General features: G+C 34.0%; 2 protein-coding genes and 1 long non-coding RNA gene across 4 annotated transcripts; 1 reads left to right on the top strand and 2 right to left on the bottom strand.

The window, feature by feature from the left end:
- The first annotated feature begins 13,345 nt into the window (after positions 1 to 13,345).
- On the top strand, positions 13,346 to 15,504 carry LOC144574974 (Cysteine proteinases superfamily protein). Of its 2 annotated transcripts, none has more exons than XM_078325085.1 (3): positions 13,346 to 13,853; positions 14,343 to 14,582; positions 15,462 to 15,504. In XM_078325085.1, exons 1-3 carry the CDS (start codon positions 13,399 to 13,401, stop codon positions 15,487 to 15,489), a joined length of 723 nt encoding a protein of 240 aa, XP_078181211.1. In that variant the 5' UTR covers positions 13,346 to 13,398; the 3' UTR covers positions 15,490 to 15,504. The 2 variants fall into 2 exon arrangements, with proteins under 2 accessions (XP_078181211.1, XP_078181212.1); XM_078325086.1 differs by lacking the exon at positions 15,462 to 15,504 and adding an exon at positions 15,094 to 15,454 and having other exon boundaries at positions 13,347 to 13,853.
- Positions 15,505 to 16,076: 572 nt separating this feature from the next.
- On the bottom strand, positions 16,077 to 16,647 carry LOC144574976 (uncharacterized). Its single transcript, XR_013518327.1, has 2 exons — positions 16,330 to 16,647; positions 16,077 to 16,166 (listed from the first exon to the last, which is right to left on the bottom strand). It is a non-coding gene; the product is annotated as an uncharacterized LOC144574976 (long non-coding RNA).
- A 3,483-nt stretch (positions 16,648 to 20,130) lies between these two features.
- LOC144575024 (uncharacterized) lies at positions 20,131 to 21,264 on the bottom strand. The gene is made up of 3 exons (XM_078325138.1): positions 21,010 to 21,264; positions 20,784 to 20,924; positions 20,131 to 20,528 (listed from the first exon to the last, which is right to left on the bottom strand). The coding sequence occupies exons 1-3, from the start codon at positions 21,199 to 21,201 to the stop codon at positions 20,385 to 20,387; spliced, it is 477 nt and encodes a 158-aa protein (XP_078181264.1). The 5' UTR covers positions 21,202 to 21,264; the 3' UTR covers positions 20,131 to 20,384.
- Positions 21,265 to 25,389: the final 4,125 nt, after the last annotated feature.

Below are 25,389 nucleotides of genomic sequence, written 5' to 3'. Positions count from 1 at the left end.
GTTGTCCAATATGGTAAAGAAATTTTACTGAAGAATTGTCAAAGATTCAGGTACCAAACAGTGTAGACGAAGCCTTGCGAGATCCCAAATGAGTTAAAGCTATGGAAATAGAGATGGAAGCCCTGAAAACCACAAAAACATGGAAGTTAGTAAAACTGCCAAGTGGAAAGAAAACTGTTGGGTGCAGGTGGGTGTTCTCGGTAAAATATGATGCTACATGTAAAATTGAAAGGTATAAAGTAAGGTTAGTTGCAAAGGGGTACACCCAGACATATGAAATAGATTTCCAGGAAACATTTTCTCCAATTGCAAAACTTAACACAATTCGAGTCTTATTGTCTCTTGCAGCAAATCAGGACTGGTTGCTACACCAATTTGATGTGAAGAATGTATTTTTGCATGGAGATCTGGAGGAAGAGATCTATATGGACATTCCGCCAGGATACACACACCAAGAACAAAAGAAGTTTGTATGTAAGCTGGAACGAAGTCTGTATGGAATGAAACAGTCACCACGAGCATGGTTTGGGCGTTTTTGCAAAGCCACAAAGAAGTACAACTACACTCAAAGTGATTATGACAACACTATGTTATACAAGCATTGTCAGGATAAGGTAACTATCATAATGATCTATGTTGATGACATGATAATTACATGGTACAATATTGAGGAGATAGGGTGGCTAGAGTAGAGATTATCACAGGAGTTTGAGATGAAAAATCTAGGTGGTTTAAAATATTTCCTGTGAATAGAGGTGCTATGCTCAAACAAAGGTATCTCTCTATCACAACGAAAGTATACACTTGACTTACTTGCAGAGGTGGGGATGCTAGACTGTAAGCCATACACCTGTTGTCCAAAACCTGAAGTTTGATGGTCTCTCAGCCTCAAAAAGACTTCAGGGAAAGGTTTCCAATTTAGAAAAAATGGACACTTGAACATTTGAGGTACACAGATGCTGATTGGGCTGAAGATAGAACCGACCGAAAATCTACATTTGGATACTTCACCTTTGTGGGAGGAAACCTTGTCACTTGGAGAAGTAAGAAGCAAAATGTACTTGTCTTATCAAGTGCAGAAGTTGAGTTTAGAGGAATGTCCAAAGGTCTATGTAAACTCATATGACTGAGGAAACTCATGATCGAGCTAGGCTTTAAGCCGAAAGAAGGAATGCAACTTTATTGTGATAATAAATCAGCAATTGAGATAGCACACAACCCGATACAGCATGACAGAACAAAGCACATAGAGATCGATAGACATTTCATCAAGCAAAATTTGGAAGAAAGGATCATCTCATTCCCATTATTGAGATTCGAGGAACAACTTGCAGATATGTTGACAAAGGGAGTGTCGACAAAATGCTTTGAAGAATCGATTGTCAAGTTAGGTATGGTAGATATCTACCTACCAACTTGAGGGAGGGTGTGCATTATCGATTGTCAAGACAAGTCATGCTAGCGCACCAAACAATTAAAGAAGGCGGTGCATTATTTTGGTTAGCTTGATTTGTTTCCTATTTGTATAGATAGAGATATTATTAAAATAGAAAGAAATAAGAAAAATGCATATTTTATTTTCTCCTTCCAAAAAGGCGTAAGGGCCAATGTTTATTTAAGTCCTTGTAATCATACTTAAGAAATTACTGTAATGTAAGAAAAATATATTCTAAAAGAAATAAAGAATAGGGAGGGTTGGGAGTGTGGTGTTCATTTTTGTTTTATTTATATTTTTGTACATTGATGTTGTGGTACATATCAACCACAATATCGTTGGACATCACAGAAAGAGTGCATAAAATAGTGCCGATAGCATTGATTGTTAATTACTAGATTTGTATTACATGTTTGAGACTTTATTTATGATGGTTGTAAGCAACTGCATAATCAATTTACTAACGAGTTGTATTGTAGAAATAAAATAATATTGAATACATCTCAAATTATCTCTATCAACAATATACTTCTGATGATTTATGCAGAATTTGATTAATTAAGAAAATGACGAATTGTAAACTTTTATTGTTTATCAAAGTTTGCACAGTGAGCTTTATACAGAGAAAGAAATAATGGTTGCCGATCATGCCTATTCTCTATAACGGTAATTTTCTATAAAATGATAATTGGGCTAGAGTTTGAACGTGTGAATGACACTCTAGAGGTGCACATATATTTCGGCCAAGGTAAAACAATCCAGTATTATCTTGCAATATGCGGATGACATTACTATTGTTGCTAATGCTGATCTACCTAACATGCATGATCACCTAAAAGCTCGTTCTTAGACTTTTAACTATGATATCGGGCTTGAAAATCAACTACGATAATAGTTCATTTCGTTCTATAAAGTTAACTGAATCTGAAGTTCTGATAGCTATGGCTATGGGTTGTTCTCAAACACAAATGCCAATTTCATACTTTAGAATGCTTCTTTCAATCAAGAAACCGAGCAGACAAGATCTCATTCCATTGTTAGAAACATAATCATATAAATTGACATTTATTAAACATGAACCGATACAATTTTGTCATCAAATACAACACTCATAAAAAAAAAAAAATTGTACAAGTGACACTTACACATATTTTGCAAAAACATGTGGTGTGGTGTGATTGGTGGATGGGTCAGGATAAAAAATAACCTCAACGAGCCAAATCATTCATCTATATTATTAGTATTGGAGAAAAACTATGATATGATGTGCTCATCAAGAGGAGTTGGTGAGCACACCTCTAAAAGACTATCAGATTGACTTCGAACTACGAATCCAAACTGTTGAATTCCAAGTACTTCGTGAGTGATGCATGCAAAGTTTTTAAAGTTTCGAATTCATTTAGTACATGGTCAATGAGTCAAAAAATAATGGAAAATTAATACATAAAACAATTGAAAAAATAACTTATAAAATGTTCATTATTTTGATTGCTTGACCATGTACTAAATAAATTCAAAAATTTAAATTTTTTGCAAGTACATACATCACTCACGAAGTTTATGGATTTCAACTGTTTAAATTCGTAGCTTGAAGTTAATCTGATAACATTTTAGAGATGTGCTTATCAATCCTCACATCACACTCTAATTTTGCTCATTAGTATTGTTAGATTTGTCTTCATATTCTTTGCTATATACAATATTTTTTTTATGACATCATACGTGATGAGCATCCTTAATTAAATGACTAATTTTATATTAATTGCACCAAAATATTATAGAGGTTACAATTTTAATTTCCAAACAAAATAAGTTGTTTTAAATAGAAAGAAATGGTTATTTTCTTAAGAAAACAAATGACTAACAAAAATAGAATCTTTTGGCTAGTAGTTTGGAAACTAAGTACAAAGAATATATTATGACCATATACAAGTGTACCAAATGTAGAAAGATTAAATTGCGCCAATAAATTATAGATGTCAAAATCGTGATTTCCAAACAAAATAAGTTGTTTTAAATTAGAAAGAAATGGTTTTTTCAAAATAACAAATGACTAACAAAAATAGTATCTTTTGGTTAGTAGTTTGGAAACTAACAAGTAACATTATATCATGACCATACATGATATACCTAATGCTGTCGTATACTATTACTATAAATATATTTACTCATCTTCTACAATTACAGTAATTTCAAAATCAAGATGAACACTGTATTGCGCATTCTAGTTTCTTTTTTTCTCATCACTTGTCTTCTTTCTATGACCGAAGGTAAATTTTATTGTTGCAATTGTATTCCTTTGAATCTATATCGTTGTCAATTAGCACATTTAGACCACTTGAAAATGTCATTTTCAGTATTAATTTATCTCTTTTTACAAAGTCAACCTCTAATGAACTAACATGCATTGCTTCCAGAAAATTATGGAAAATAGTATCATGCTTCATGAGCATCAAACATGACCGTTAAATTTATACAATTTTCCATGGATCACACATTCATAATCGATCTAATTAAGGAAGTGCAAAACATAAAAGTCTTAGGACATTTTGTCATGATTCCAGTTAATCTTGTTTTACCTCAATTATAGCCGGATTGACAAAAGTTGCGACCGAAATATTTTCGACTATATATGTCAGTGACATCCAAAATAGAAGTTGAACAAATCTTAATTAGTATTTGATTCCACAATTTTCTTAGAATTATGCATCCTGAATTTGAAAAAACCTTAAGCACAAAAGTGATAGAAAATGTTGTTCTGATGTCATATATAGGACATGATTAGCACATTCAATTTACATGTCACTCAAAAGTTATATGACGTCTGGCGTTCAAAACCTGACAACTGAAGTTGAACTGAACCTATCGTTCAACTTTTCATTGATACCAGCTCCGATTAAATCCATGTGTTTTAGTTCTTAACCATATTTTAATCCTTTTATTTTAGTTGATTGTTGTGCTTTGCATTAAACGATAATATTCTAGTCCTTGCTTTAGTCCCCTTTAGGTCCTTTTTATTTATTTTAGTCACGAGAATTCGAGATTATTTCGCCTTATTTTCTTATCCTATTTTTTTAACTTTTTTTTCCGCAATTAATTGAGAGAAAATTTCAGCAATATTTTTTCTTATTGACACTCATTTAATTTGATTTTTACACCTTATCACACGAAGTGTTGACAACCTTTTGATTTTTGTGGCACATTAACGCGCACTGAGTGCTTACAACTCATTTATTATTTTGTCACCTTATCTCTGTTTCGTTATCTGATAATTTTAACGGGTAAGGGTAGGATAAGGTAAGGTCAAATCTTAATGGATAAGGGTCATTCCTAGTGGGTATGAAAATACTTTCACCTTACCCGTATCGTATCCATTGACACCCCTAGTTTGAACGTGTGAATGACACTTTAGAGGTGCATATTTCGGCCAAGGTAAAAGAATCCATTCTTGCCTTGCAATATGCAGACGACACCGTTATTGTTGCTCATGTCGATCTACCTACCACCCTGCTAGGATAGTAATCTAGAAGTCAATCATATTTGTTCATGAATTGGATGATTAATATATCATTTTGTTCCATAATTGTTATTGCATTTATGAATCATTCCGAGTTCATGACTGGAATTGTGAGACTTCATAATATAGATGATAAACACTCTAAATTGTCACTAACCATGGTAATTAGCAGGAACACTAATTAGTTGCGAGAATGTTAGTATGTGGATTAAATGATGGTTAAGTTTCACAAACCATAGACAAGGAGTTGTCATTTAATCACATAGATACATGTTATGAACATGGTATTTGACTGACCCTAAATGAAACGTTATATGGTATTGTGTTTGTGTCATAAACAGTTTCATTTCAATGTTAAGTTCTAAGGTATGAGGTGTTGTCTTTCCTACATGAGAAGTGTGCATTTGTAACTGTTATCTAACACTATCCATAAAAGGGAGCTATAACAGTGATATTTCAGTACACATAACTTGTGCGAAGGAAGAGATACTCACCAAGAATACTATCGTCCCTCATATTACTATACGAGTAATAGTAACACTGGGCCCCTTGATAGAGTAGGATTATCCGTATATGGTTTGATTAATGGAGATTAATTATATACGATAATTTACTCCAGATCAAGAGAAGTTTAAGTTTGCAAGGATGACATATACGTACATTGAACCTAATCTGTTACTATGAGACAAAAGAATTAACACGAGTAAATAGTTTACTTAAGGATCGTGATATTGTACTTGACAACATCATCTGTGTAATTGGGGATCATAATGTACTACCAAGTGCCACTTACAATCTATAGAAGTTAAAATAGTTTTAACTCTATTGCCAACAAATACAGATCCTATCGGGTCACACCGCATAGGAAGTAATCAAATAATCTTATGATTAATTATAAATAGTTATAATTAATCAATAAGATGGTTTTATAATTAGTTATAAATATTATAATTAATTATAAATGTCATAGAGATGACAAGCTTCAACTGATTAAAATTGCAAGCGTGTATGACAGGTTTTATAAAAGTTATCACAATCGCAATCGCAAAGAGATATAAATTGTTCAGAACAATAATATATACGGATTAGTATATTTGGGCCTTAATTATATTTAGAATATAATTAAGAAAGCCCAAAGATCAAAGATCAAAGCCCAAAAACCCATGTCCAATACTATTCAATCTAGGTCTTTCTTGACCTTGTACCATTCATTCTGGGCCTTTTTGGGCCGAGGGGCATTTTGGTAATTTACCCAAACTGACCTCCTGTTCATATACTGATCATGTCGACCTACTGTTCATGATGGCTATAAATAGGGGTGGAGGGGTGTTGGACAGGGCATACCAATTCGATTGGAAAGTCTGACTGATTGTCAAATAGTCAGGTTTCTTTCTTTCGACCATTTTTCCTCTCAAATAGTGTTTGAGTTAGAAAAGAAATATATATGTAATTGACATATATATTTTTGCATTCAAAACCCGACAACTGAAGCTGAACTGAGCCTGTCATTCAACTTTTCGTTGATACGAGCTCCCATTGAATCCATGTGTTTTAGTTATTGACCATATTTTAATCCTTTTATTTTAGTTGATTGTTGTGCTTTCCATTAAACTGTAATATTATAGTCATTGCTTTAGTTCCCTTAAGGTCCTTTTTATTTATTTTAGTCATGAGAATTCAGCATTATTTCACCTTATTTTTTCATTTTTTTTTTCTAAAACTTTTTTCCGCAATTAATTGAGAGAAAATTTCAGCAGCATTTTTTCTTATTCACACTATTTCAATTTGATTTTTACACCTTATGGCACGAAGTGCTGACAGCCTTTTGATTTTTTGGGCACCTTATCGCACACTGAGTGCTTATAACTCGTTGATTGTTTTGTCGCCTGACGTCCGATACCTTATCACATTGAGTGCTTATAGTCCGATCTAGATAAAAATAGAGAGTATAAGAATAAAAAGAATGAACACCAGTCTCTCTCTTTTTATTTTTATTTTACCTTGAGCATTTGGCATGAACTTCAAAAGTAATCCTTCTTTCTATTCTCTTTTTTCTATCGTTCGTTCGTTCGTTTGTTCTTTTATTTTTTTTATTTATTTATTTTTCTTAGGATTCTGTCGAGAAGAATAAATATTAAGAAAATTCTGAATTTTACAAGTTCTTTTGTGTATTGTTACTCCGACAAAATTTGAATATGGTGGTTAAGAATTTTTTATTTTTTTTCATTTAAGCTCTAGAATCTAGATCTTTTTTTTTTTTTTCTTTTCTTGTTTTTTTTTTCATTTTATAAGGAGCGAATTAATATGGTCTTGTTGTCAATGAGTGGGATGTGACTTTGCAAACCCGACCATATATAGCATGCATTAATTCAGCAAATCAGTCATTCATAAATGTTGACTATGCAACTTTAATAATTTTATTTGAATATTATGCGTTTTGAATCAGAACATATACACAACATGTATAAAAGTTGTGCATCTTTTCATGATCTATCTAAATGATTTTATTTTATTTCAGCTCAATTGAATTTGATATGAAGAATTTATGTTGTAATGCCAACAGGTATCAAGATTGTCCGCAGCTCATGGTAATATAGGGATTCCATTTCAATTCATTATTTGACCATAACACGTTAATTAGAATTCTACACAAACTCAAAACATAAGAGTCGTGCATATTTTTATGAGATCTCCAAGATATTTTATTTTATCTCAATCAGACCTGATATGGCAAAGCTATGGCCAAGATATCAACAGATGTCAAGGTTGTCCAGCACATTTCTCTGCTTAGTATTCTTTCGTTTCACAAATTATTTGATTATCGTACACTCAAATTATGTCGAGAGTCACGGCATTAAAGTTCTAGATATGTTTATCCTTTACCAAAAAACAAATCATTTCATCACAATTGGGTTTGTTATGATGAAGTTATGATCCAAATGCTAATGATTGCTAAGGCTGTCCAGCACGGACAAATATTCTCTCAGGTACCTGGCTGACAAAAATTAGCAACAGATAGCCCACCACATTACTTCCAGTCGGATAAAACTGAATCCGGTGCTTATAAAAAGGAAGCGTCTAATTGTTTATATATAGCCTTTTGTCTACCATTTGTCCACAGCTTTGACTTGTGCGAATACTATAAAATTACTTCTACATACTGTATAATTATACAATATATCTCATAAAATATATCAATTAATCACAAAACATACAATAATTATTTGAAGTGGTCCCATGATAGTTAGAAAAAGATTGCAACTTGTACAACATGACAAAATAAATATACTTTCAAACTGTACTTTCGGAAATTACAGTTATAGGAAGTTATTGGCAGTTAGAGTTAGTTATTAGCGGTTATTAGTTGTTATTGGCAGTTAGAGTTAATTATTAGTGTCCGCACTGGGTTGAATCTTGTATACTGTAAAATTGAATCTTGTATACTGTAAAATTGAATCTTCTACACAGTAAAATTTACAATTGAATCTTCTACACAGTAAAATTTACAATTGAATCTTGTATACAGTAGAATTTTCAATTGAATCTTGTTCGGATGAGTAAGAAGCATCTCTATCATCTCTTTTCTCTAGATTTTCACAATATGAATACTGTAAAATTACAAGATAAATACTGTAAAATTAACAAATCAATACTCCATATCGTCTTTCTATCATATCTTTCCTCCAGATTTCCACAAGATGAATACTGTAAAATTAACGGGCCAATACTATAAAATTAACAGATCAATACTCCATATCGCCTCTCTATCATCTCTTTCTTCCAGATTTCCACAAGATGAATATTATAAAATGACAAGATGAATACTGTAAAATTAACAAGGGAATACTATAAAATTAACAAAGCAATACTGTAAAATTAATAGATTAATACTCCATATCGTCTCCTTATCATCTATTTCCTTCAGATTTTCATAAGATGAATACTGTAAAATGACAAGATGAATATTGTAAAATTAACGGGGTAGAACAGTAAAATTAACAGATCAATACTCCATATCGCCTCTCTATCATCTCTTTCCTCTAAATTTCATTTGAAATGCTAGATCTGTTACTGCATACAACGAAAACAACAAATTCAACAAAAATAACTTACTAGATTTGAATTTTGCCGTGCTCTTCAACAAAAACAACTTCTATTCGATCGCGCTCCATGATTGAAAGTTCCATTGTGATCATGTATAAAAAACGAGATCGAGTCAGTAATCTCAATTAAAATCGACATTGCAAAGGAAAAATGAATTAGAGAAGGTAAATACAAAAAAACAACAATCACGATTTCGTTGCCGTCACAGCCAATCCAGATTATTCTTCCGATCCAATCCGATCATCTCTTTCTTATCCACTCTCGTTGCCGTTGCGGCCGTCGATAGAGAGGTGAGAGAGAGGAAAGATGAGAGGCGAGAGGCAGCCAAATGAACAATTACGACAAAATAGGACAAGAAGGGAGAGATGAGATCCGATCATCCTTTTTTGATTCATCCCATGGTAACGAGTCTGATCGGAGAGCGAAAGATAGGAGAAGAAAGGAAAGCTAATTTTGGAGAAAAACATTTCTGTCGTGATTTTATAATTTGTCGAATTGGATAAGAGAAATAGATTTCCGTTAAAAGACAGTTAGATGAGAGTGGATAAGGTTGTGGACAAAACCCAGTGAACAAAAACCTTTTCTCTTATAAAAATTATAGGGGTCCGTTTGGAGATTCGTGCCAAGTTAATCTGACAACTCAGATGTAATTGTTTTCAGCCAGATATATTGCACAGGATGTGAATTCGTCCAGCACGACTATCCCAAAAATGGAAAATCCAGAGGAAAAGGCGAGAATAGGTAACATTAAAAATAACATCTTGGACAAGGCAGAGAATAGGTAACATTAAAAAACAATTGACAGTGTGTAGAGATTTTTTTGGGTGGATAGATGAAGTCCAGGAAATAAGAGCTATAACTGATCTGGAAAAATTGGTAAGGGCAATTTTAAAACGAAGATATACTGAATTATCGGATTTGGAAGAGAGAATGTGGAGACAACGAGCTAAAATCCGATGGGAATTAGAAGGAGATAAGAATTCAAAATTTTTTCATGCGTATGCATCAACAACACAAAGGAATAACTTCATTGGTCATATTGAGTATAATGGCATCATGTGCTCAAATCAAAAGATGAAAGCAAAGGCATTTTTTCATTATTATGCAAACTTAATGGGCAAAGATCAAGAGAGCTGCACCGATTTTGAATGGTCAAATTTGTACACGGAGACACATGATTTATCAACATTGATAAGACCAATTGAATCAGAAGAGGTGCTTAAAGTTATTATGCAATGGCCGAGAAATAAAAGCCCAGGTCCAGAGGGGTTAACGGGTGAATTTTACAAGACTTTTGCTCAAGTACTACTACCCGATATTATGGCAGTTTTCAATGAGGTGACTCGTATGAGTTCCAGTCTATCTCCTCTCAATACCTCTTATGTGACACTTATACCAAAAAAAGAGAATTCATCCAAACCACAAGACTTTCGCCCAATAAGTCTTGTACATGGCATCCAAAAAATTATGTCTAAAGTGCTTGCAAACCGACTACAACAGCACATTGAAAATCTTCTATGCACAAATCAAACTGGTTTCATTCAAGGGAGGCAAATTACAGAAGGTTTTGTGTATGCACAAGAGATTTTGCATTTTTCGAAGAGCAAAAATATACCGCTAGCATTATTCAAAGCGGATATTCATAAAGCTTTTGATACACTAGGCTGGAATTTTATAATAAAGGTCATGGAAAGCTTGGGCTTTCCGGTATCATGGCAGAATTGGATCATGAATTTGGTGTTGCAAGGGAGTTCACAAATTATGGTAAACGGATTGTTGGGAAAAAAAATCATATTGAGACGAGGAGTGCGTCAGGGTGATCCTTTATCTCCCTTTTTGTTCATTCTAGCCATGGACTTCTTGCCACGATGGTTAGCAAAACTAGTCTCAATAGGAGCGATAAAAATGCCATTAGAAGGAATGAAACCCTGTCTCCTGTATGCAGATGATGCTCTATTTTTTATCAAGCCAGAAATTCAGCAAATTCAGATCTTAAAGATTGTGTTTTTGACATTTGCAACCTTGTCGGGCCTAAATGTGAGTTTGGAAAAATCTGAATTGCTTGTGCAAGGAGATGAACAGCTTGTCTCGCAGCTCTTGACGGTTATGGGATGCCGTAGAGGTAAATTTCCTTTTACGTACCTTGGTCTGCCATTATCCATGAGTCGGTTGCCAAGGAGGGCTTATTTATCACTCATACAAAAAGTGAATGCAAGATTATCTGGATGGGCAGCAAAACTTCTCAACATGGCGGGCAGGGTTGTTTTGATAAATGCGGTTCTAACTTCTATTCCAATCTATTATATGTCGGTTTTCAAATTTCCGGTCTGGGTCACAACAGAAATTGACAAGATTAGAAGACGTTTTTTGTGGCATGGTGCATCTGGGGGAGATAGAAAAATACATCTGGTAAACTGGGGCCTTGTTTGTACACCGAAGAAGCTTGGTGGTATGGGAGTGCTAGATTTGAATGCTCTTAATCAAGCACTGTTGTCAAAGTGGATTTGGCAATGGTCCAAACAAGAAGAAAAACTTTGGAAAACGATAATTAAAGTTCTCTACATGCAGCAAAGCAATGCCCTTTATGAATCACATTTCTTTAAAAGCCAATTGAAAGGAACATTGCAATTTTGTCATTGCTTTATGGTCAGAAAAATAGGAGATGGTAGCACGATTAATTTCTGGGATGAAGATTGGGGAGAGCAGATTTTAAAAGAAAGATTCAGGGCTTTATACACTTTTGCATGGTGCAAAGACATATCAGTGAAGCAAGTAGTGTGTACTCAAAATATTGGTAGCTTGTTCATACCAGTAACTACACGTCAAGCAATCTCTGAATTACAAATTCTGATCCAAATTGTGGTGCAAGCAAGAATGACAGCATCTCAAGGTTTATTTGATGATGCAATATGGAAGGGACAATCCACTGGCATGTTCTCGGTTAGGTCTGCGTATTTTTTGCTAAAAGATGGACATCGAGTAAGAAGTCCTTTGCATAGATTATGGAAGCTAACAGCACCACCTCGTTTCAAAATCTTCGGATGGCTACTTCAATTAAACAGGGTATTAACCACTGAAAATCTTAACAGGAGAGGTTTTAATTTTGTCAGTATTTGCTACTTATGCCGAGCAGAACAGGAGACCACAATACACCTGTTTAGAGATTGTATAATTGCAAGACAGGTATACAATCGGGTCCTCAATTCAGACATGCTGCATTGCAGTACGCAACTGTTCCATGACGTGGATTATGCAACTTTGCTGATTGACGGAAGTAAGCCGAAGGAACTCAGAGAATTAGTGCTCATCACTTTGTTTATACTATGGAGGGAGCGCTGTACAAGATTATTCAGAGAGCGTTCAAAGTCGGTTGAAGAATTGACGGAAGAAGTTAAAACCCAGTGGAATTATACAAATCAAAGAAGATTGAGATGATTAAGAAGATCATTATGTTTCTGTTATGTTCTAGGTTTTTTTTTTTTTTTTTTTTTTTTTTTTTGCAATCACATGTACATCCATCAGAGGGTTATTTCTCACAACCCTCAACAAACAATGTAACCAATTGCGGTTAATAAAATAGGAGCACGACTCCTATTCTTACTCAAAAAGATCAGAAAAGAGAAGAAAAGTTAACAGAAACTTAGATAAAATAAAAAGTGCTAACAATTGATTTTCTCCCCTGCTGACTTGGACTGGTACACTGTTACAAGTATTGTTGCCGTACTAGTACCTCTATTGGTACGCTGGTACCGGTGCTTCAATGTTCCAGTTTTGATGGCAGTAGTATTGGGGATGTCTCATCTGACCTGTTACTCCTCCCGAATTGAGGTGTTAAGCGTATTTGCCGTGTTTGCCCTTTGTAGTCTTGTCAGTAAAGCAACGAGCGCATCGCTCTCTCCATATCACGAATAGCATTATTAACATTCTTGATTTTTGTCCTTGTATCTACATTCATATGGATATTTAAATATTAAATATCTATATTTAATTTTTCATACGAATAAGATATTATCCAAACCATTTTCATCTCTAATTCTATAACCATACACACTTATCATTTAATAATTTAATTTTTAAAATCATACTCTACCCTATTTAATCGACTATGAATAGATTTTCATTCAGATTGATTTTTTGTTTTTGAGTGATCAAATTGAAGTTAAGACCGAATCAGAAAGCGTGCCTCCAATTTTGGCTGTATCCGCAGATGATTATAGGATACTCGTGTTCGTCCGAGTCGTATCCGTGTCGGACTGACTCTTAGCTAGCAGCTAGCCAACCTAGCTTCCTCCTCATCATTCATGAATGATAAATCACACTGAATCTGGAATAGATACAGAAAATGGCACCACCAAGTGGCGACGATGACCGGATCCTCACCCATGGTGACTCGACTCTGGTCCGGTCCGACTTCTCCATCCTTCGTGGGCCCCACTACCTCAACGACCGCCTGATTCACTTCTTCTTCTCTCACCTCGCCGTATCCTGCTCTTACCCCGACGACATCCTCCTCGTACCTCCTTCAATCGCCTATCTCATCGCCAACTATCCCGACCCAACCTCCCTCTCCGACGTCGTCGCTCCCCTCAAGCTGCGCAACAAGGCGCTGGTGCTCTTCCCCGTCAACGACAACCCTGACGTCAACCTCGCCGAAGGTGGGTCCCACTGGAGCCTCCTTATCTGTCACGTGCCTTCCCGGGATTTCGTGCACCACGACAGCAGTGGCTGTCTGAACTCTGTCCATGCGTACAAGCTGTACCAGTTGGTCCAGCACTTTCTCGGCGATATTCAATTTGGGTAATGTTGATTCTTCTATTATATCATATTTTTTTTTATTTAAATTGCTTACTTGGTACTGAAGTTGATTGGTACCGGTTAGAGTGACTCAGGTACCTATACAGTGCACTGGTATAGCAGTGCTGGATTGTTGTAGGTGTTGCCACGAGTTCACATCCCCTAAGATCTCTAAATTTGACTTGATCTGTGACAAATCTGGAGCTTTCAGTTTCTCATAGCACAAATCTTAAAGCAACACATTAATACTGCCCTGTGCATCCAAAAAGGCACTATAAAAGTTAAAAGCCCCGGTTTTGAGATCAATTTATGTTATGACAAAACAACTGCAATTGGCGCATGATCATACTTGAAACCTACAGGAAGCAGACCCGCTATGAAGGACATTTTGCAAATAAGATATTATGTTATATTTTCAAAATTAACATCCGTCATGCTCACATTGTCAACTAACATTTGAAAAAAAAAATGTGCATTCTTAAAATTGATTAGGTATCACGACGGGCCCACCCCGCGGCAAACAAACGGCTATGATTGTGGCCTTTATGTAATGGCGATAGCTAGATGTGTGTGTGAATGGTATTGTAAAGTTAAAAACAATGGATCAGCAGATGGCAAAGAAAAATGGTTTGATGTGTTACGTGAGCAGTTGAATGGGGACAAGGTGCACGAATTGAGAGGTGAATTGCTATCACTTGTTCTCAGGTTGACCCAACAAAATGACTCTAAGAAGTAATTAGCTTATGAAGTTTGCCATTTGTTTGTTTCTCTTTTTAAATTGTATGCTTGTGTTGTGTACAATCCAAATATACCCAATATGAAATAATAACATTTATGGGGTCAAGCAAACATTTTAATCTGGCTATTTTGGTTTAGTGCTAAATGCAAGCACTGCACTGTGCTTGTACCAATTAGGTGTGATATTCTTATGGAACATGCTTACTATTCCAGCCAAGTTCCGTACTGGTAGAGACTGAGCTGTCTGATACACCTGAAGTGATGGCTCTAATTTTTTTTTCCAATACAACTTTTGTAGTTACAAATTTTGGATTTGCTTCTTCCTCATATAAGTTCTACAGACTTGTCAGTTTAATATTAATAACTAAAGTTAGCTGTCAAGTAATGTTAAATAATTGTTCTTAATATTTGGTGGTTTTGACAAAGTAAACATAGTTCTCAGGTAATGTTTTAACATTATATTGAACTTATAACCACGTAGTTTCCTTGTTTCTGTCAAAATCAGTTGTTCCCTGTAATCTTGAAGTTATATTAGTGTCAAATTCACATCTCCAAATCTCTTTGTCGGACAGCACTTTATTACCCATTACTGCACTGCGGGCCCCACATCTAGGTACCTTACGAATTTGTAACTATATTAACAGACTTCGTACTTGAGCTCCCAAGTTCAAGTTTAAGTTGTCTAATTCCTTCTAGATTACCTTTTCTTCACACCATGAAAGAAATTGTACCAAATGACTACTAAATTCATTTGCTATTGCACTCCGGGCCCTCCAGTATGAAGTAATTACCAGGTTGGCACCTTGCCAGCTTTTGCTTAGTTGTTCGCTACTTCTTACAACTTACCTAAAAGACTTTGAAATCAATCACTAGGTCAACACAACTGATCCTTGAGCTGTAAGAAAGCTCACTTTGACTCCTCCTCTTAGGGCCCACCTTCTCCTATACATTCCCCCAAGACCCCCACCCCTCTCTTTCTCTCTCTCTCTCTTTTGAAAATCTTGGCAGCAGCTGCCAAGTACTCTCTCTCTCTCTCTCATGGAAGGTTGCCATGCTCCGAGCAATGCAACCTTTAGCAAGGCTAAAGGTAACTCTTTCCCCAGGAGGAGGGGTCATGTCAAGCTTAGGGTTTTTCAAGAATTGATCAACGCCATCAAATTCTTGACTGATAGTGTGCGTAAAAGAAAGCTCAAAGAAAAGAAGCTGAAACCCTGATCTGTTCATCAGTCTGCCTCTTTCAAATTATCGGTTGACCACAAAATCGATGAAAACAAAGGTTTTTTTTTGTGGAAAAAAGATGGCTATACAGTATATTTCCCGTATGTTTTATGTCGGGTAGTATTTGTGTGTGGCCAAGAAATTCTTCTCCCGTGCTCCCTTTTAATGCAGTACGAGCGAGAATACTTTACTGTAAATTAGGTCGTAATTACTTTTGCCGCGTCTTTAGGTTTACTGAGTCCATATAGTTTCAGCTTTTTTCATATTTCCTTTTTGTTCATATGTAGAGATTCAAGAGTACAGTATTTGTCTCTGATGGTTGCTGTTACTTTTTTTTATGGGAAATCATCAGAGACTACTCTTTGTTAAATTTTAAGAAGTGTGATGTATGTTTTGTATTGGATTGCTGAAATAAATGTCCATATAGTTTCAACTTTTTTCATATTTCTTTTTTGTTCATATGTAGAGATTCAAGAGTTCTGATGGTTGCTGTTACTTTTTTATATGGGAAATCATCAAAGACTACTCTTTGTTAAATTTTAAGAAGTGTGATGTATGTTTTGTATTGGATTGCTGAAATAAATGTTTCTACTCTGTTTCTACTGCGGTGCATTTAATTATATCTGCTGTTAAAAAAAATGGGGTTGTTTGTCTATGTTATGTGTGCTTCAATGATGAAATTAATCTTACAAATTGGTGGTGCTTGCTTGAAATTTGAGCTGTGTTATTCAGAGTTATAGTGAAGTGTTTGATTCATGGGAACTCAGAATTTGATTAGATTTATTTTAGCAAAATAATTTTAATTTAGCGTAATTTTACATTTTAGTTTTGGTTTAAATAAAAATAATAATACTTAAAAAAAAATTAAGACACGGTTCTATTTTAAAAAGAAAAAAACACGGTTGCGTGCGCATCTTATTGGCACTGCTGGATCAAGCTAGCAATGACTTGGTCATTGAATCTTTGACACTTTCATTTGTAAATTGACTCATGAGAATAGTTGAAATTTTGAACGGGACAAAGTGCATCAATTTGCGAAGGTAATACATTGCACTTGTGCATGTAATTAGCATGGTTGAATCTAGCTAGCTATGGCTTTGTTTCCGCCACATCACACCTCCCTTGCTAATTGCATCGGTTTAAGTCAAAATTGAGTCAAATTCTTTTCGGATCTATTTAAAATATAGGAGCTCACTTTAAAGTCACCAATTAATCTTAAAAATTGGTGATTCTTACATTTTTGAGCCGTTTATCGAGTTACCATGAAATTTTTGATTCATAGGAAGTAGGCAACTCAGAACTTGATAAGATGTGTGTACCAATTTAGCCTCAGAAGGCATTTTTCTATGTGTTATTTTAGCAAAATAATTTTGATTCGGTATAGTTTCACATTTTAGTTTTGCTTTAACTAAATATATATATATATATATATATATATACACACTTAAAAAAATGATATGAAACACGGTTGTGTGCGCATCTAATTGGCACTGCTGGATTCGAGCTAGTTATGACTTGGTCATGGAATCTTTGACACTATTTTATCTACAAATTGACTCACGCGGAGACTTAGATTTTGAACGTGCCAAATCGTATCAATTTTTAAAGTAATACAAATATTAAAAGGTGCCTCATGAACGTGGCAAATACATGACCTTGAATTGATGCAATTATATATGAGTTCGGGTCCGTTAAGTAACTTAAATTTTGAGCTTGAATTTTAACCATCCGATCATAATCTGCATGAATATTAAAGAGACCTCATGAATTTCAACTTGGGCTGAATTGGTTTTGGTTCTTACCTCATCTTAACCAATTATTACGTATTTACAATCTAATCCTATTTTCAAGTAATCCAGCGTACCATAGCAGAGAGAGAGTCACAGTACTGAGTACTGACAGTACCATGTCATATAAGTGCAGTCAGGGATGGAACTTAAACTTAGTCAAAGATGACTAAGAGCATCTACATCCCTGAAACTCTTGGAGTTTCTAATCTGATGTGGCAGTTTCTAAACCAGTTTCAGGGATGCAGATGAGTTTCTTATTTAGCAACTTTGCTTCAAAGTTTCTTAATAAGAAATTGTTTATAAACTCTGACGTGGCCAAATAATTGGTTGAAATTCTTTTCTCTTGTAATTTATTTGCTGATGTGGCAATTAAAAAACTCTAATCTTAGTTTCAGGGATGTGGGAGTTTAGAAACTTTCAGAGACAAAATTTCTAAAAATTAGTTAACAGTTATTTAGAAACTCCAAGAGTTTCACGGATGTAGATGCTCTAAGTCACTCTATAATTTTAAAATTTTAATTATGTATATAAAAATTTAATTGAATTTTATATCTTTTTCTTTTTTTTTTACTTTTTATAGTCCAGCCTTTTTCAATAAATAACAAATGTTTAGTTGTAATCAAATAGCAAAATTTTTATTTTGGAGTTGAAAGGTCTTGAGTTAAAATCTCACTCACCACATTTTGTGCATTTTAATTTTCAACTACTATCAAAATTTTCTAGTTTTGCACACACACAGGGTACTAGAAAACCTTTTTTCTTTTATCAATTTCAGAAATAACCTCAGTAAATGCTCAATAATTCCTCGAGTACCAGAAGGTTTGGTATTTCTTAGAAAATACTCATTTTAATTGCCAGACTAAGGAAACCGAGAGCAGAAACAAGTTTGTCACCGATACCGATTGGTACCAGTGATGATAAATAGGTAAATAAACAACAAAAGAAAAAAAAATTTACTCAAATAAGTTTTATTGATCCATAAATCCTTCTAAAACAGTTCAAAAAGTGTTACAACTCCTTAAAATTTCCAAAATTTGGTTTTATGCCCTCGCCAAACCAAAGTTCCGGAAAAAGCCCTTGATGCATGTGCAATATATAATTTCAGAAATTACTCTTATCATCAACTAGAATCATATTGCCATACAACATAAACTCACTGTTTTTAACTAAAGCAAACATTTGCATATACTCAGACAGTCGCATGCTTGCACATATCCAAGAAGGCCTTTAAACACGTTTTCACAGAAATCCCAACATTGCCAGTAAAAATAATTTCGGATAATTTGTTTTGCTATACCATAATAACAGAAATAAGGCCTGGCATTTCAAACTAGTTTCAACACCTCAGAACATATATTTTGTAACCAAAATAGACACTTAAATTGAAGGAGGCCTTAGTAATATTTATTTTACAGTTCACATCAAGCCACCTCTAAAAGAATTGAGAACTCAACAAGAGAACACGGGTGGAGTCAATACCAGAATCTCAGAACTCAGTTTATGCCATATCTAAACTTTTAATTTCTGAATTTTAATAATATTTTTTTAATATATGTACTATAATAGTTTAATGTACCATAAAAGTTGCATGTACACTAGAATTATCCTAAAAATAACAAAACAAAGTTTATATTTTAGCTATTTTGGACAGTAAATCAATGAAAAAAACAGTAGAGCAGGGGCGGAGCCAGACTTTCGTACTGAGGATCAAATACATAAGGGGGTCAATTATATAAAAATTTTCTACAAAGAATGAGGGTCAATTTTACAGTATCATGCTATTTTACTTTAAATTATATAAAATCATACATAATATAAACAAAATGGGAGTCAATTGACCCCCATTCCTCCTTCCTCACTCCACCTCTGGTTTAGAGTGCCCAGACTATTAAGAATATTATTGGGAAAAAGTGCTAAAATAATGTTGCATAATAACATATCTGTCTTATATCAATACCAAAATTATATGCAGCATGAATAATTACACAAACTATCCTCGCATTTCAAATGATTTTGGCCGTACGTTCCTCAATTACAATGGGTGTGTGACGCCCACACGTCAGCGCATAAAAATGATACATTAGACATATACACCCATCCTTATATTTGTGAAAAATATATTGGATATATGCAGGAGAAAGAAAGACAACTGCAAAGAACACGAATGGAGTAATAGAATGTATAGACTTCATAACCTCCATGTTAAATTTTGTCACATGAAAAATACTTGAATGTGCGTTATATCAATGGATCAACTCTAATTGTATTTAAAATGTTTGTTATCCGCATATAGGTTTCTATCTGTCTTGAATTTATTTGATTCATTTGAAAGGGAGGAATTAGGCTGTCAGTCTATTTGATTCAGCTACTATGTATGCAAGGGAAAAAAAATAAATATTTAATTAAAAATAATCAAGTTTATCAAGCAAAATGTGTTGGAGATAGAAAGCCTGGATATAGAATTCATAAATATCCAATTAAAAATAATCAACCAAGTAATAAGAAAAAATTAGAAAAAGGAAGTGGCACATATATTGGTTCTTTCATAATTTGGAGTAGGTGCCTTCATGATAACAGTTACAGTTTTCATAGGTTTAACATGCTTTTCTTACTTGCTACAGTTTGTCAATCAATAACTCGGCAATTAATGTGACCTCTCTAATATAAACTCAGAGCAAGTAAAAAAATATGAATTTCTTTTTTCAATAAATACTGTCTAAATTGATCCAAACCTGCATTACATTACTGTACCATTATTAAAAAGATGAGATGAGAATAGGTTACAAGATCAGATTTTGCTCTTGAGATTTCCAAACAAAGAATGCCGGCCCTCAGCAACAACTTGGCCCGTGACTTTGTTCCTGAGCAGCACATGTGTTCCAGAATATCCTCCTTTGTGGCCCAGCACTCTTGATCTGATTTCCAATTCATCCTATGCATCATACGATATACATTTTATTTTTTGTTAAAAAAAGAAGATAAATTTAGATATATATGCCCATCATTAGTTTGATGGGTATATACCCATAGATATTTTCTCATCCAATTTGAAAATTAGTTATTTCCCCATCTATAATTAACTATTTTATTAATATGTTTATTTATAAAATTTAATACTTAAAAATATAATCTATTAATTTCTCAAAAAAGGAAGAGAAACAATTGACAACAGAGAGAATATAGGTACCCCGAGCTTGGCCGGGGTGATGAAGGCAATGTTCATGTCGACCGAGACCTTCGCGCCATGCCCCTCCGAATTCACTGCCGCAAAACCCACCTCATCCACCAAATTCGCAATCGCCCCAGCGGCCATCTCCCCCCTCCTATCCTGCTCATTATCAATTCATTCAAGAGTATATAATCACAATTTATTGTATTTACTATTACAATTAGAATTGAATTTAATTTGTTACCGTGAGACGAGGGGGAACGGTGAAGGAGCAGGAGAGGAAACCTGGCTGGATCCGGTCCACGCGGATCCCTCTGACAGCGAAGCCCTCGTAGAAGCTTGCTTCCTCTCCTGCTCGGTGGGCCCGCACTGGCAGTCCCTCTACCGCCTCCGCTTCCTCTTCTCCCACTCTCAGCTCTTCTAAAGCTCTCTCCATTCTTCTTCTTTCTTCTTTTCTCTCTGTCGAATTGTAACACTTTTTGTCTGTTTTGACTCGTATAAAATGTTTGATTATTTGTTAATTTCTTAAGGGAGAGAGGGTTTCCGATAGTCGTCTGACAAAAGTCGATCCGACACAAGATAAAACTGTTTGATTTGCTTCAAGATTCGTGTAGGAAATTTAATATGATAATCGTCCATGAATCTAAGCAGATCTTTCGAATCTAAATGCCAAACGAACGGTCCGAACCTGGTATATTACCAAATTTGATCTAACGCCCATCGGGCCCCTTCGCTCTTTATTTATTATTGGTATGGTGTTGTAATTTAATTTCCTAAGAAAGTAAGAAACTGTCCTATCCAACTCTGAAGTCCTGAATCCTCTTGCGGTTATGTGGGCCTGGGCTGGGCCTCATGCTATCTCTGCTTGACTAATTTAAATGCTTACAAGATAAATGAAATAATATTCAAGGTGAAATTAAACAGCGAGCAGTAACTTATCAACCTCTCTGCACTCTATTTTTCAAACTAGGAAAAGAGTAGTAACTTATCAATCTATGAACGAACTGGTAGAAAATGTTCTACCGGCCATATTATAGGTTATAATTAATAGTTAATTACTGAAATTATAAATATGAATTAACAAATGTCAGTCGGCATTAGCACTCCAACTTGTAGTTGTTTATCAATATATTCATGTGAATACCAACAGAGACGTGGTTGTTGTTGTTGATGTTGTGTGGGTCAGACATGAAACATACGAAGTGAAGAAAGTTATTGCTAGGATTTAACATTTCCACTATGTGTCTAGTGGTAATATATATATATATATATAGAGAGAGAGAGAGAGAGTGAGTGACTAATGTGCATTCGAATATATATGGGTCGAAATACATACGGTTCAAATTTGACTTTTTAAAATCTAAACGGTCAATTCGAACCGTTTATCTTGTTCTCCATATTAATATGTGATTGGAGACCAAATTTTACATTTTTCTGAATTTTTTTACTATTTATTAAGTATTTTATAAAATTGTTGATCCAACGATGCCTGCTGATTTTACTATTTTGTTAAGCCATCGTTGGATCAATAATTTTGTAAAATACTTAATAAATAGTAAAAAAATTCAGAAAAATGTAAAATTTGGTCTCCAAACACATATTAATATGGAGAACAAGATGAACGGTTTGGATCGACCATTTGGATTTTGAAAAGTCAAATTTGGACCGTATGTATTTCGGCTCATATACATTCGAATGCACATTAGTCACACACTCTCTCTCTCTCTATCTATATATATATAGAGAGAGAGAGAGATAGGCTAATATCAAAACGTTTGCACCAACCCCTCCCGTGCAACCAAGTCATTTTCCGATTTGAAAAGTCCAAATGACCGATCCGAACCATTAGATGTTTAATCCATATTGAAATGTGCTTGGAGACCAAATTTTACATTTTTTGGAATTGTTTTGCTATTTATTAAGATGGTTTGAAATCGCTGTTTTCCAATGGTGCAGAATTTTAATAAAAACAGCGATTTTCAAACCATCTTAATAAATAGCAAAAAAATTTCAAAAAATATAAAATTTGGTCTCCAAGCACATTTCAATATGGATTAAACATCTAACGGTTCGGATCGGTCGTTTGGACTTTGCAAATCGGAAAATGACTTGGTTGCACGGGAGGGGTTGGTGCAAACGTTTTGATATTAGCCTATCTCTATATATATATATATATGAGATGGGCTACGGTGAGTTGCGAAGTAAAGCGACTATTTTACTTCACGCTCATATTTTGCGATTTTTAAGTTCAAAACGTTGATCCGAACCGTTCATCTTGTTCTCCATATTGAAATGTGCTTGGAGACCAAATTTTACATTTTTTGGAATTTTGTTACTATTTATTAAGCAATTTTGAAAGTCGCTAATCTGATGGTCCAGAAAATTTTCATGTTTTTTACTGTTTGCAGCAAAACAGCAATTTTCAAAAATGCTTAATAAATAGTAAAAAAATTCCAAAAAATATAAAATTTGGTCTCCAAGCACATTTCAATATGGATTAAACATCTAACGGTTCGGATCAGTCGTTTGGACTTTCAAAATAAAAATACGACGTGAAGTAGAAACGCGTTTTACTTCGCAACTCACCGTAGCCCACATCTATATATATATATATGAGGAGGGATCGGATGACACCCTTTTTTGGTGACATCGGATAACACCGTGTATTTTCAAAGTCCAAACGGTCGATCCAAACCGTTCAACTTGATAGATATGTTAAAATATGCTTGCAGATCAAATTTTACATTTTTCTGAATTTTTTTTACTATTTATTAAGATGGGTACAAAAATTCAACGGTCTGAATATAGCGATTTTGTTAAATACTTAATAAATAGTAAAAAAATTTCAAAAAATATAAAATTTGATCTACAAGCACATTTTAACATATCTATCAAGTTGAACGGTTTGGATCGACCGTTTGAACTTTAAAAACTTTGAAAATGCACGATGTTATTCGATGTCACCAAAAAAGGGTGTCATCTGATCCCTCCTCTATATATATATATATATATATGAGGAGGGTTCAAATGCCTCCATTTTTTAAAACTTTAATAATTCAAAATTTAAAACTTAAAAGTCAAAATAAAACCGTTGGATATGATCTACATCATTTTATCTATGCACGTGTAAAAAATTATGACATTTCAATTTTATTTGGGTTGACATCAAGAACTTGTTAAAAACTTACTAATGTGGATCATTTCTAGACGTTGATTTTTGAACTTATTGATTCATATAAAAACAAAATTGAAATGACATAATTTTTTATGAGCACATAGAGAAAATAATCACATCTAACAGTTTTATTTTAACTTTTAAGTTTTAAATTTTGAGTTATTAATGTTTTAAAAAATGGAGGCATGGTGGAGGCACAAAAAATGAAGGCATTTGAACCCTCCTATATCCAATTACACCCTTTTTAAGTGACTCCGAATTATACTCTCCATTTTCAAAGTTTTCAAATTCCAAACAATCGATCCAAACCGTTCAACATAATGGATATGTTAAAATGTGCTTGCATATCGAATTTTATATTTTTTGAAATTTTTTTACTATTTATTAAGTATTTAACAAAATCGCTATATTCAAACTATTGAATTTTTGTACCCATCCTAATAAATAGTAAAAAAAATTCAGAAAAATGTAAAATTTGATATACAAGCACATTTTAACATATCCATCATGTTGAACGGTTTGGATCGACTATTTGGACTTTGAAAACATAGGGTGTAATCCAGTGTCACAAAAAAGGGTGTAATTGGATCCCTCCTCATATATATATATATGCTAGCATGCTATGCGTAGCATAGATGGCCTCCATGCAACGAATCAATATTCGACTTTTCAAAATCCTAATGGTCGATCCGAACCGTTCATCTTGTTCTCCATATTAATATGTGTTTGGAGAAATTTTACATTTTTTGGAAATTTTTTACTATTTTTTTAGATGTAAATCGTTGTTTTCAGCAAATCTGGACCATAAAAAAACAGCGATTTTCAATAAATCTAAAAAAATAGTAAAAAAATTCTAAAAAAAATGTAAAATTTGGTCTCCAAACACATATTAATATGGAGAACAAGATGAACGGTTTGGATCGACCGTTTGGATTTTGAAAAGTCAAATATTAAGCCATTGCACGGAGGCCCTCTATGCTATGCATAGCATATTAGCATATTCCTATATATATATATATATATATATATATATATATAGAGAGAGAGAGAGAGAGAGAGAGAGACTAATATGCATTTGGTAGCATATGGGCCGAAGTGCTACCGGTCCAAATTTGAAATTTCAAAATTCAAAAAATCAATCTGAACCATTCATCTTGTTCTTCATATTAATATGTGCTTCGAGACCAAATTTTGTATTTTTCAAAGTGGCTTAATAAATAGTAAAAAAAATTCAGAAAAATACAAAATTTGGTCTCCAAGCACATATTAATATGGAGAACAAGATAAATGGTTCAGATCGACTTTTTGTATTTTGAAATTTTAAATTTGGACCGGTAGCACTTCGGCCCATATGCTACCAAATACATATTAGTCTCTCTCTCTCTCTATATATATATATGAATTAATTTAACACACAGATTTTAATTTTCAAATAGTAAACAATTGATA

This window comes from Carex rostrata, chromosome 23 (assembly GCF_964058835.1).
Source record: "Carex rostrata chromosome 23, lpCarRost1.2, whole genome shotgun sequence".
Taxonomy (NCBI): domain Eukaryota; kingdom Viridiplantae; phylum Streptophyta; class Magnoliopsida; order Poales; family Cyperaceae; genus Carex; species Carex rostrata.
This window is presented reverse-complemented; position numbering and strand designations above follow the sequence as displayed.

Excerpts from the sequence above, each read along its gene's own strand:
- LOC144574974 (XM_078325085.1), top strand. The coding sequence starts at position 13,399 with ATGGCACCACCAAGTGGCGACGATGACCGGATCCTCACCCATGGTGAC. Across the intron at positions 13,854-14,342 it reads CTCGGCGATATTCAATTTGG|GTATCACGACGGGCCCACCC; the intron begins GTAATGTTGATT and ends AAAATTGATTAG. Across the intron at positions 14,583-15,461 it reads CAACAAAATGACTCTAAGAA|GTCAACACAACTGATCCTTG; the intron begins GTAATTAGCTTA and ends ATCAATCACTAG.
- LOC144575024 (XM_078325138.1), bottom strand. The coding sequence starts at position 21,201 with ATGGAGAGAGCTTTAGAAGAGCTGAGAGTGGGAGAAGAGGAAGCGGAG. Across the intron at positions 20,925-21,009 it reads CCGTTCCCCCTCGTCTCACG|GATAGGAGGGGGGAGATGGC; the intron begins GTAACAAATTAA and ends GATAATGAGCAG. Across the intron at positions 20,529-20,783 it reads TCACCCCGGCCAAGCTCGGG|GATGAATTGGAAATCAGATC; the intron begins GTACCTATATTC and ends TATGATGCATAG.